Genomic DNA, 13,366 nt, shown 5'->3' on the forward strand with positions numbered 1-13,366 from the left:
TGTGTTTTCATGCAATGTGTTTGTGTTTTCATGTAATGTATTTGCTTTCATGCAATGTATATGCTTTCATGAATGTATATGCTTTCATGCAATATATATGCATTTATGTGTATTCATACAAGGTATATGCTTTCATGCATGCAATGTATTTACTTGTTTTATATTTTTGTGTTTTCAATCAACTTTTGATGTTGAGGTGAGGACCATATCCTTAAATTTGCTGATAAGCCTTTCCGACAATTCAGAACTGATGCAGGAAAATGTATCAAAGATGTTGATGGTAATGTCAAACTTAAACCTCTAACCAAATATGTAATTGTCATTGAATATGAGGATTAGAAGGCTTTTGTCACTACATGCATAGAAGACAATCCTTTCTTGGTAAAATCATCATTTTGGTACTGACTTTATTCTTATTTATGCTATTGTATATACATATATATGATTGTTGATGTTAATTTTGTTTGTTTTTGTAGAAAATAAGTAATGAAACCACAAGAAGACATCTCAACCTTTCTATCCATACCGAGCTTCTCGAGCGGGGTATAGAGGAATCGAGGAAAAACTTGTAAGTATTGTTAATTTGTAAGTACATTGTTGGTTATGTTTTATATCCATATATCTAATTACATTATTATTGGTTATGTTTTGGTAGCTGGAACAAAATGATACACCCTTGACTGAACATGCAGTAGACCTCAGTATTCTATGGTTGGATGCCCGTAAGAACAAGGATGGTGTTATCGATCATTAACAAGTTCAAGAAGTGGTAAATTGTGTTGTAAGTGCTAATCGATCATTTAACTAAACTTGATTTCCATACTTTAATTATGAATGTCAATAATTAGTTTTATTGATGTGTCAAGTTTCCCTAAAAGAAAATAAGGCGGAGCTACAGACCTCGGATAGTCAGATGGTACTAGATAAGGCACTAAGAGTGCCTGAGTACTTTTCCCATATCTAGGATGCAGGATTTGGGGTAAGGAAATGAACATTTGTACCCCATCCAAAGCGAGCAACCAAAGCCAAAATGAATCGGATGCAAAATCAATTGGATACCCACATGGAACGGTTCAATGACTTCGAACAATCAGTGAAACTAAAGGGAGCTGAGTGGCAATGACAAGCTTTTGCCACTATTCCTTCAAGCATCAATGATTGTTGCACCAATGCTCCTCACAACATTCTCATCCCCGTTTGCATTCCTAGGGTAAATTGATTATATGTTTTAACTATATATGTTTTCATTATAGTCATAAACTAATTATATGTTTTAACTAACATATAGTGAATCAGTACTTGCAAACTTTTCCTGGATATCACATCTAACCGAGTAGTGGGTGTTGGTAAAGTGTACAACTCATCAGATTGTATGCTGCATAATTCAACTATTCCACCCCATCATATGAAATTCTCGATTGATATTGTAATCGATGATGATCCATTGCTACCAATTCCTCTCGATGAGGATATCTTGACATTGTGAAGGGCTATAGGCACTTATGTGACTTGGCCAATGGATCTTGTACATGTAGTTCCTTCTTAGGTATGATTTTCACCTTATGTTCACTCATATTATGTATATCTTGATCTATAATTGATATGTTTTGTATAGAATATTTCAAGAAAATGTACACTCTAGGCCTAGTGAGAAAGAGTTAGATTGCTCAACGATATCCCCTCGCATAGTAGAACAACATCTATTGAAAAACGCCAAAGTTGTGAAGTCTAAGGTTAAAAAGCAAAAAACTAAGCTGGTAAAGTCTACTAAGTCATCTTCAGGGGATGTGAGCTCCGCCAAAAAGGCCAAGTACTTCACTGAGATGTTTGAGCATGTACAAAAGTTGGAAGAAGGTGTTATAATGACGATATCATTTCCCAAGGAAGTCTTCAGAAATGATATCCAATAATTCATTAGCATGAATGAAGTTAGGGATGTATATGAACATGACTGGATAGGTGCAACTGCTATATGTGTATATATAAGGGAAACTATGTTTTCTTAACTTCTCCCTTTTGCATTTAATCATTTGCATTGTTATAATTAACTAATATTTGTGTTATATATATTAGGTACTTATATGACAACTTTATTATGAATGATAAATGGAGGGTGATGTTCATATCCCCACATGGTACCACTTTAGTGACGAGTAGCGACAATGACAAAACGGAGATCGAGGACCAAACAAAACATGTTGCAAATGCTCTCATCAATAATAAAGAAGCTGCATATTTATTTCATGCACCTTTTAATACCGGATGAAAATTTTTTAATTGATTTTTTGTATGTTTGCATATGTTTCTTGCAACTTTTAATATTGTGCTTAACGTTTCCTAACCGTGGGCATATGTTTTGTTAGGAAAAATTGGCTTTTGATTGCAAATAATCGCATCGAGGAAGAAGTATCCTACTTTGGCTCATTGAAACATGGTGATCTGAATAAGTACACCGCTATGAAAGAAACTTTTAGTAGGTAAGTGGACAACTCATTTATACTTTTAAGTAAATTTTTACTTTCCTAGGTGTTTAGTAGTTAAGTATATTTACTATTGTTTATGGGGTACAAATTTACAAAGCATGTATTCATTCTAGAAAAACATCGTCTCATGTCAAATGGACTCATTAAAGGTATTGGCACAAAAATAATCTCAAACAATTAAATGTGTAGTGTATTAATATTTCAATTAAGGTTATACTTATATGTTTACTTGATTTTAATTATAAACCCCTGCCAAAAAAACAATAAAGATTGTGGCTATTTCGTGCTGAACTTAATGAAGGAGAACATTTAGTAGATCATTCAATAGTGACCAGCTCCAGTATAGTTTGATGGAGATATATACACAGATGACCAAGTCAAAAAGATTAGGGAAGATTTGTCAAATTATGTATTTACTGTTAAACAGTAGTTTAGAGAATTCAATGTATAGATTTTAGTATAGGTATAGATTGTAGCTTAGGGAATTCAATTTTCATTGTAATGTATGTTTTGGTGTATGTAATGTATGTTTTGGTGTATATATATTCAAATAGTACAGTGTACTGTTCTATACACACACACAGATATATATATATATATATATATATATATATATATTTGTGTGTGTTATATGTATTTGGGTGTGTATATCTATGAACTACCAAGGGTTTGAACCCTTCTCTCTTTTTGATCGACGAATGGCTTTTTTATTTTATCAGATTTGGTTGACAGGTTAGCTCATTGCAAGCCCTAGTTGTAGGCCAATATGATTTGATTAAAAACCAAACTTATTAAAACATTGGAACAGCAAATTAATAAGATGCTTGAATTTCTTCTCGTGATTCAAATTGATATCTAAATTAAAGCACTGCCAAGCCAAATTGACTAAGCTAACATCGAAAAAATCCGTAGAGGCTTTACAGTTAATGAAAAATAAAATAATTTGTATATGTAGATGAAGTACCCTGTCCAATTAATAGGTGGCACCAACATTGGCATGTAGGGGATGACCATGTGCCTGGCCTGTTGATGTAAACACAATTTGATGTTAGCATCAGTCTCACAAATTTATGCATGACAAAACCGCAAGTTTTTCTAGTAACCTACTTAAAGAAATGTGGACATGAATTCAAGTACAAACAATTTCTAGAATATAACAGATCACTTACAGTCTTCTCAATGCCCTTTAGCACGAGAGGGTCACATTCAATAACACCGTATCTCCTGCTTCCGTTCCTATTCAAGCAAAAGTATTCAAGAAATAAAAGAAAATTATTTAAATGCAAAGATATTGATTACGATAGAGATGAAACAGAGATACTATCAATCTCACTGTGAATCAGTTGAAACTGTTTTAAGAGAATGCTTAAATGCAGGGTATATATCTGGTGGACTATCAGCAGACTGATTAGCCGGCGGTTGTATGTAGGCGGTTTCTATTAACAGTTGCACCAAACGAGAGCCAACCTGGAAAGAACAATAGCTGTGTTGTCGTAACATGAAAAGAAGAAACATTTTACTGTTCATAGGTACAATACAAATATGACAAACCTTTACTTGCCCTTCCTGTCCCCAAGGCTTCCGGTCATCTACTCCCCGAACTATTCCCATCGCTTGTTGCTTCTTCTGTTTTTTTATTAGACTAGCAACCTTTTTCCTAAGTCTCTGCTGATCTTTGACCATTTTCTCTTTCTCTTCAGTCAGTTTACCTCTTTCTGTGAGTCCAATATCAGATTCTTCATCAGGATTGGCAGTGATTGATCTCTTATCCTTTTTCTTCTTCGTCTCCTCCATAAATCGGTATATTCTAGCCTAATCCACATACAAGAGTGGAATTTCTGAACACTTCAATTTTGTGAAATAACAATAGTGGCATCTAACTAGCAACTACAATTGACCATGTTCTTTACCAAAAATTAATTTGAGTGACATGAGGGAAGAAACACTATGTATAACCATGCTAGATTATTGCAAAGGTACACATAAATTAACTTTCAGCAGTAAATTACTTGTTCAAAGAAGCAAGAAATAAAATTTGTATCACCAAACTAGGCAAACCCATGTAAGCTCTATTTGGTATAACTACCTAGAGGCTAATAAGCTAGGAGCTAAAAGTTGAGAGATGACATACGGATTAAGCGAATTGAAAATGTTCGGTATAATTAGTTGTAAAACGAAAGAAGCCCCTAACTTATATAAGCTCATAAGTTACCTCAAGTAGTTAATCAAATACGAGCTTATAAGCTTGTACCTTATTATAAAACAAGCCCCTCTACCAAACACCAAACTAACTTATAATCTCCATATGTAATACGAAAACATGCAAAATACATAATGTGGTTCAGCAACATAACAATTCATCGATTTCGATTCGAATAATAATACATATAAATTATAGAATATACCTCATGTTCAATGGCTTCACCTATTTGACAAGCAGCTTGGATGACCCTGGTACTCCCTACACCATTACTACTTGTCATCAACAATCCCATCAACTTATGCATTGTAATCACAGCCATCTTATCCGGCGGCAACTCGTTAAAAAATGGAGCATGGGTCAACCTATGCTTAGGTTCTTTACAAAGCTCTTGCTCAGCAGCAATAGCATTCCTTAACGGCTCAAACCAACCGAGGAACAATGACTTCACATAAGGCAAACTCGGCGCAAGCTTTTGCTCTCTCATTTCTTGCAACATTTCTTCATACTCTCTTGCTGCTTCTTCCCATGCTTCAGTCTCCATCTTTATCTGCCTCCTCTTAAGAACCTTGTACTTGTAGCTAATGTTCTGAAGATTATTATTATGCTCATGATTCTGATTCTGATGATTTTGTTTACCATTTTGTTCATTCAAAATTTCATCTTCTAACAAAATATCATCTTCTGATTCAATTGCCTCAGCTATGGTAGAGTAAGTTCTACTACATGATATGGATTTTTTCAAAGAGGAATCAAAAGGGTATTGAGAAAACATGAATTTGGATTGACCCAGTTGGTTTATTGAAGTAAAGATTTCAACTTTATTGGAACCATGAAATGGGTATAGAGAAATTGGGTTTGGGTGAGAAAATCTAAGGGAATTAGAGAGTAACTTTAAGTGCTTTGAACAAGCACGTTTTGCTAAGGTGAACCACATTTCTTGTTTCAAAGGAGAGAGAGAGAGAGAGAGAGAGAGAGAGAGAGAGAGAGAGAAATAGCAGCTTCTGTAAAACCCTTTCATAAACCTACGCCATTGTTTCTTTTCTTCTTTCACTCTATTCGGGTTTGACCCAAACCCGAAACCCGAAATTTATATCCGTTTTACTTTTTTGTTTTTGTTTTTATTTTCACTAATTCAATGTGGAAAATGGGTAACATTATTAGTGTTTCTACCTATAGATCCAAATATCTTGGATTGGTAGGTTTGGTAATAAGGTTGTAGTTGAAGTCATGAATGATAAGATGAAGCATTTTAGATGATTTTTGTTGGTTTCATCTCTACGAACGGAGTAATGAATGAGATGGCATTAATATTGTTTTGTCGGGTTGAAGTCGGCTTTGGACTACATTTAGTTTGTACTTGAAAATGGACTTTGACATTCAAACTAATAATTATAGAGAACAAAAAATAGCTAGAAAGAGTAAAAAGATGCTCGATGTAATGTACTTCATGCGTACGATCTCCACTATTTATATTGAGTGAGACTAACTTACCTTATAGTAAAAGAAGATTCAATAATATCATGGATGATGTCATGCTTGACTCCTACCAATTTGTTAAATCACCCAACATCTTAGGTACCTAGAGGCGAGGACACTAGACGTGCACCTCAACCAAAGGACATATTAAGCTTAGAACTAATCTCCCAAATATTGAAACTAATAAGTTATATATTTATTGATTTGAGAGTTGAGCCTCATTTAAGTGAGGGTTAACATTATTAATATTATTGCCATGGTGGATAATGTTAAATTTGTGTACAAACATTTTATGTGTTTTGTTTGATCGTAAAGAAGAAAGTGTAAAGAAATGAGCTGATGAAAAAGAAAGTGATGAGAAAATGAATGAATATTGTTTTGTTAATTTGGAAGGCAAAAATAATAATATTATTTTTAGGGGGAAAATAACCCTAAAATGAAGAAATGTTAAAAAAAACATTATTTTAAAATGGTGAATGAAAATACATATATTTTCTCTTTTCTTTCTTCTCAACTTTGGAGAGAGAGAAAAATGTTGCTTCTCTACTCTTATAAATATGGCAGTTTTTCCTTAAACTTAATATGGGTTAAGGTCTAACTAGCCACCAAAACATTAATGTGGAATTGTTTAATAGGTTTAAAAAATAAATTTAATATATGATAGATTATTCTTGCTTATGTAAATCCTCTTAGAGTAGCATTTGATCCTAAGGGTAAGAGAAGTCATGATGGTCCTACAACTAGGGTCAAGGCCAAGGCAAGAGTCCTTAAAGTCTCAAAGAACACAATTGACGCAGGAGAGGGTATGTGAGAAGAACATTCATGTCCTTAAGTCATTTTCTACTTAGGTTTATTTTATTTCCATTGAATCAAATAAATGAGATTACATTCTCATATAGTCTTAGGAGTTTAGTTTATTTGATGTCAAAAATATTAGTATTTAATTCATGTAATGTGGGTTGAAATTCATATATAACATGGTCCAGATTCATGATCAAGTAATTCACCTAGGTTCAAGGGTAACTAGTCATGGCTAGAATGATGGAATGGCAAGGCCTAGAGATAAGGAATGAGATTTAGTACAATATATATGCTTAAATCAGATTGGAATCAATCCACACGGTTAGTAAAAGATTTACGTATTTCAAATTGCTCAAATCTAATCTATCTTCAAGCAACACGGTTGGAGAAATTCAAGGGAAAGCTATCATCATTTCGGTTGGCCAAAAGGGATAAATCAAAGCTAAAGAGGGGAAGATAACTTCAATATGGTTTGTTGAGGAGATAATTTATTTCCTATCAACTAAAATTCGATCAGATTCAAATCCCTTAAAAATAGGAGCAAGCCACCACAACTCAACCATTTACATGATTTAATTAGGGGTTACATTATTATTTCATATATATTTTTAGCCTAAGTTTTAATTGGGATTTTTCATTATGCAAGTTAATTAGGACTTAGTCTTTATTTCAGCCCAAGACATTCAGATTGCCTATTTATGATATTGAATTATCAGTTAAGTTGAATTTTGATTAAATTTGAGTTGTTTTAGTTGAGAGCATTTCTTCTAAAAACCCTAGGTTGGTTGTGACCACCATTAACAAATTCTTATCAAGCTTTCTAGCTTGTGGCGAATAAGACAAGCTTATCAAGCATTTTTGCTTATGACGTTTCCCCCTTCTAATCTTTTCCATTTCTCTCACCAAAACAACCCAAAATTTCCCATAATTCACCAAAACCGAATTACAACTTAAAAAGCCCAAGATTTCAAGCTAACGCGGTCCTAATTCTTAGGCAAACCCCTTGAGGTTATCATCACGTGCTCCATAAACTTTTTGTTGGTGTTTGGACATTACTTAAGGTAAATGATGGGATTATGAGTTGTGTGCTTAATTCATTTTATACCTGTTACTTATCTTATCAAATAATTGAATTCAATCAACGTAAATTAGGTCTCAACTCTTAACTTCTAATTTATATGCTTTCAATTAATGTATAAGTTGTCACTTAACTTATAAGTCTTTAGTTAGTTTATCAATCAGGCAAAGACTATTTTAAGTATTGACATGGCAAATAAAAAACCATACAACATTATTAAGTAGATCAAACAACCATCCTATCCGTTAATGAAGAAACAAATATATGACTTTATATGTATTTTTAATGGTAAAAATGTTATTCTATTGTATATAAAAGGATAAAAATATCTTACAATATCTTTGTTTTCTTTATTTTTTTGTAGTATTTATCTCTCATTAATGGAGAGGATCCTTACTCACGTACATCACATGTGGTTGTAGGAATTAAAAACAAATAAAGCATATATTTTTTGGGTACAAAATAAAGCATATTTATCAAGATAATTCAACATTTTACATCTTACAATAAGGGCATATTCAGTTAAAACACTTTGGTAAGACGTGATATTACTAATATCAACTTATTTACAATGTAATCATGCATAAATGATTAAAATTAAATCTATTACTTAATAATCATATATATTTATCTTTTAATTTTCCTTGATCAAATAAAATTCAATGATAAAAATTCATTTTTCTAAATGTTCTAGTTTCTTTCTTGATTGTGTGAACATAATATCTCAATCAATGGAGAGAATATCTTATAGTAATCATTATAAATATCTTGTAATTAATAAGCTAGTTCAAGTTAGGACAATATGTTTATTAATTATACATTTAATTTTAAGGGATTTGTGATTCCTTTTTCTCTACTTGTTTTTCTATATTGAGACTGGATGTAAACATCTAATATATATTTAAAAATACTTATTTTCAAGGCTTTTAAGTATTTTTTATACTGTCAACAAATTATTTATCATTCATATGTTAATAAACACTGACTCTCAAATAAAAATAATACAAATTAATAGTGAATCACGTATTAACAATGTAAAAAATTCTACACTAATAATGCATATATTTTAAACTCAATTTTCATGAGAGAATTAGACATCCTAGTTTTTAATATCTCAAGCACTTACTTCTATCTTTATTTAAGAATACTAAGAGTGTAAAATGTATACACTGAAAGTGTAAAGATTTATATACATGCACTTCATCATCACCGTTCATTTGGATTATATTTTCTGAAAAGTCAACAATAATAAAAAATTGACGGTAATAATACAATGACAATGTATAAAACTCATACACTGTCAATGCATACATATTTTCTCTTAAAAAAATGATTCACATTGATATTTGGGGATCACCAAACATCACAACTCAATTTTGAAAAAGATGGTTTGTATATTTAATACGTAATAAATATGATGTAACAAATTAGTTTTAGAATTTCTTCAATGTGATTGAAAATCATTTTGACACAAAAATAAAAATCCCTCTATTGACCCTAACATTCCTCAACAAAATGACATAACTGAGAAAAAATAAACATTACTTGAAATAGTTAGGGTTTTAATGTTTGACATGCATATGCCAAAATATTTTATAGGGAGAAGTTGTTTTAAACGATAAGATAAATCAGATAACATAAATCGGATGTCTATTTAGGTGTTGAATTTTCAGATTCTTTTAGTCTATTAAGGAATTTTTTTACTTTAATGTTTACCTTATCCGAATTTACATTCTATTTTCGCTCTTGAAAAACTTGTTGACGATGTCGAAAACAGTAAATGAGTGCCAACTAATACTTAGGAATTCTTAAATCGAAGGAAATTTACTAACAATATGTTGTTCTAGTAGTATAATACTATAATATGCTGCCAGATCCCAAAAAAAAAGTCAAAAGTTAAGGGTTTAATTAAGCTTTTCACTTGTAAAATTATCAATCTGCTTGTGCTTAGAAACATTGAGAAAGCTCTAGATGATCTGAACTAGAAATTAAGAGTTATGAAAGAAATGAATACTCTTAAAAAATGGGAGTTGGGAGATAATGGACCTGCCAAAGGATCGGTGGCAAAAGGTTTTACTTAAACATATGGCTTACAATGAACCGAACCAACTCGATATTCATTCAAAACTCGATTCGTTATGCAGCTCGATAAACTTGGTTCATATTTATAATAACAAAGGAGAATTCATTAAAGATCATATCTTTCTAACTAAAAATCAATAATGCAAAGTGGGTGATTCTTGAGATTTGTTGTGGGAGTTACAAATGAGACACATGGATAAGATGGCACAAGGTGGGTTGCAACACAATGGAGATGAAATCACACAAAGATACCACCAAAACTAGAAATGGTGAATAGATATGCATTCCTGATAAGAGGGTTTTGAAAAGAACTTCTAATCTTAGCCCGTAATTTTAATCCGAAGACTGAGAATTATTCCTCTCACTCTGATATAACCGCGTCTTTCTCACTAGATACATCCCCTATATATACATATTTTCAAGTCTTTCAATAATTACTCTCACTTAATATGCCTTACATATTATTTTCTTAATTTTTTAATCCAAAAATTAAGACATTTTTTACTTTGCAAAATTGAAGATTATAATTGTTTAGCACACAACCAAGCAAAGATTTGATAAAGCACAAGAAGATTTAGTGCCCTTTTAATTACCAATAACCAAATAGCAATGCCCAAATAAATGAAGCAGAAACTAGGACAAGAAATTAATTTTATGGTCACAAGCACAATAAATGATCAAAGATACATTGAAGGGTACCCCTAAAGTGAATGCTAGTTTATACTTGCATAATCATTTCTTGCACGAGATGTTGGAGGTATACTTGACATAGAAGGATTCATTCTTCTCCCTACAATATATCCTACCAATATTAGTTTCATATAGTCATATCATAATAACCCTTTATTATTATTATTTCAAAACTTCAAAACTTAAAATGGTTACCATGCAATATAAAATTAAGAGTAAAAACGATATTTTGATCCCTCGAAATTTTTGCGTGTACCAATTTGGTCTCTAAAAAATTGAAAAACACAAAATGGTTCCCAAAGATATCAAATGCAGGCCAAATTAGTCATTTTTAACATTTTTTATGACCGAGGATAGGGACTATTCTGATCCACATTCGTGATCTTTGTACTAGTCTAGATTTTTATTTTTTCAGAGATCAAATTGGTACTAAAAATATTTATAAGAACCACAATGAACATTTACTCAAATTAAATTTGAGTTAATATGGACTAGGAGTAAAAACGTATTTTGGTCCCTCAAAAATTAAAAAACCCAAAATGATTCCCAAAAATATCAAATGCGGGTCAAATTAGTCATTTTTAACATTTTTTATGACCCAATACGAGGACTATTCTGACCCACATTTGCGATCTTTGTACTAGATATTTGTGGTCCCTAATGCTTGAACAAATATGGACTAAATTTTGTGGTATTGGATTTTGGTCCCTAATGCTTGAACAAATGCTATATGAAGCTAAAATTCCATCCAAAACATGAAAACAAAGATGATGAAAGGAATAAAAAGGCAAAAAAAATACATACCCCATGGCATACTATTGGTGAATGAGTTATTCCTCGGAGAACGTTGGCCCGGACAGCTGAATCCAGAAGGAGGTTGAACCTTGATTTGATTCCAATCACCACCATGAGGGGGTCTACCATGTGAATATCTTTGAACAGGTTGGTGTCCAAATCGGCTTGGAGAATTTTGCGAAATATGAGGCATATGATGATAAGGCTTTGACATAGAAGGTATGTTATATGTTCCTTGAAGATCATGCATTGGAGGGCTACTCATCTCGACATTCGGAAATGTTTGACCTATTGCATTTTGTCTGAACCATAGTAAAAGACAATAAGTGATGATGAATGATGGTAATGGGAAAAGACTCCTCTAGAGTGAGTTTGCCTCGGCGGATACACCTTTGCTTGCTCCCTTTAGAGACAACTTCACTTTAGATGAGCCTTATCCATCTACATTGGTATGAGACGCGTTCAAAAGTTTCGTTATGCTGATGCGGGAAAATCGTTTTTCTTTCTTTTCCTATCTAAAAATATTGTATCATAAGGGTATCATATTCGTCTGAAATTCTTAACCTAATGATGCAGATAATCAGCACGATAAACAATTCAAGCCAGGGCGCAACCAAGGATCTGTATATCGGATATCACAAGAAAAGTGGAGAAAGTAATGCTAACAGAATATGAGTAAAACATTCGGGAGATAACCCACCTCTGTATGATTAATGGAGAGCTTGTGCTAGAGACCTGGTTGAACCTTCCCGATCTAACCCATGGTTCAGTGGAACCAAGATTCATACCTCTTCCAAACTCGGTTGTCAATGAGCTTTCATCTGAACCATCCTCTTGCAGGAGAAGATCATCACTGGAATGAAATTAAAATAATGGATAAGAAGATCAATATCATCACAGTATGTTAGGTTAATAATTAACTTCACGATTCATATAAAAAAAATAGCTTCAGGATTGATACAACTTCGAATTGGTTGAATTTAGTATAACTAACTTGTATTGGAATTAATACTACTTCAACTTGACATCTTTCATCATTTAGCTATGGCTATAGGGATGGAACGATAGCGCATTTGGTCATATAGCATATCTACGACAAAAAAATAGTTGTCCTAAAAAATCTAAAACCGTTAACAAGGGGACCAAGAATGACCGTAATAAGATATTGCTCCAAGTGTCCTGGCAAAATAAGGTCTCAATAAGATTGCATAAATATCGTGTATTGACTTTCGGGCATAGTTATTAAAACCGTACCGTACCGGCCGGTTCAACCGGAAAACCGGTGAACCGGTCCCCTAACCGGTACGGTACAGGTGTTGAACCGGCCAAGTATCAAACCGGTCAAAACCGGTCAAAAAACGGTCCAAACCGGTCAAAACCGGTCAGAACCGGTGAACCGGCCGGTATTTTACTAAACCGGCCAGTTTATACACATTTATATATATTTTTTTTTAAAAACTTAAAAACTCATTACAAGGATGACCCATCTTTTTAACTCTTCTTCAACACTTCAAGACACATGCTTCCAAGACATACTTAAATTACACATTTTGGTTCCTAACATTCGTGTGTAATCTCAGTGACATTTGTGTAATCTTGGAGTACTGTCTGAAGATAGGATTTGGTAGAAAAGTATAATATTCATATTAGACAATTTTGACTCATTGATGTTAAATGTTAAAACTCTAAATTTATTTGTTTTATAGAGTGAGTTGTGAAGTTATGTCATTTATTTATATTTTGTGGTTGTTAAGTGAT

The 13,366-nt window shown here is 32.6% G+C and overlaps 2 protein-coding genes across 3 annotated transcripts in view; both read right to left on the bottom strand.

Moving 5' to 3' along the window:
• Nucleotides 1–5,733, bottom strand: part of LOC109331661 (DNA-directed RNA polymerase 1B, mitochondrial-like) — a 16,768-nt gene extending 11,035 nt beyond the window's left edge. Inside the window, exons 1-5 of one of the 2 annotated variants that reach the window (XM_019566305.1) lie at nt 4,889–5,730; nt 4,035–4,295; nt 3,817–3,950; nt 3,653–3,719; nt 3,448–3,506 (exon numbers count right to left, since the gene is read on the bottom strand). In XM_019566305.1, coding sequence (XP_019421850.1) covers nt 3,448–3,506; nt 3,653–3,719; nt 3,817–3,950; nt 4,035–4,295; nt 4,889–5,704 — 1,337 coding nt within the window. In that variant the 5' untranslated portion in view covers nt 5,705–5,730. Of the gene's footprint in view, nt 1–3,447; nt 3,507–3,652; nt 3,720–3,816; nt 3,951–4,034; nt 4,296–4,888 lie in introns of both variants that reach the window. The other variant, XM_019566306.1, reaches the window with a different exon arrangement.
• Nucleotides 10,689–13,366, bottom strand: part of LOC109331544 (cyclin-dependent kinase 8-like) — a 12,599-nt gene continuing 9,921 nt past the window's right edge. The window contains exons 16-18 of the mRNA XM_019566110.1: nt 12,309–12,461; nt 11,618–11,910; nt 10,689–10,913 (exon numbers count right to left, since the gene is read on the bottom strand). Of these exons, the coding sequence (XP_019421655.1) occupies nt 10,837–10,913; nt 11,618–11,910; nt 12,309–12,461 (523 nt within the window). The 3' untranslated portion in view covers nt 10,689–10,836. The remainder of the gene's footprint in view (nt 10,914–11,617; nt 11,911–12,308; nt 12,462–13,366) is intronic.

Source organism: Lupinus angustifolius, chromosome LG17 (assembly GCF_001865875.1).
Source record: "Lupinus angustifolius cultivar Tanjil chromosome LG17, LupAngTanjil_v1.0, whole genome shotgun sequence".
Taxonomy (NCBI): domain Eukaryota; kingdom Viridiplantae; phylum Streptophyta; class Magnoliopsida; order Fabales; family Fabaceae; genus Lupinus; species Lupinus angustifolius.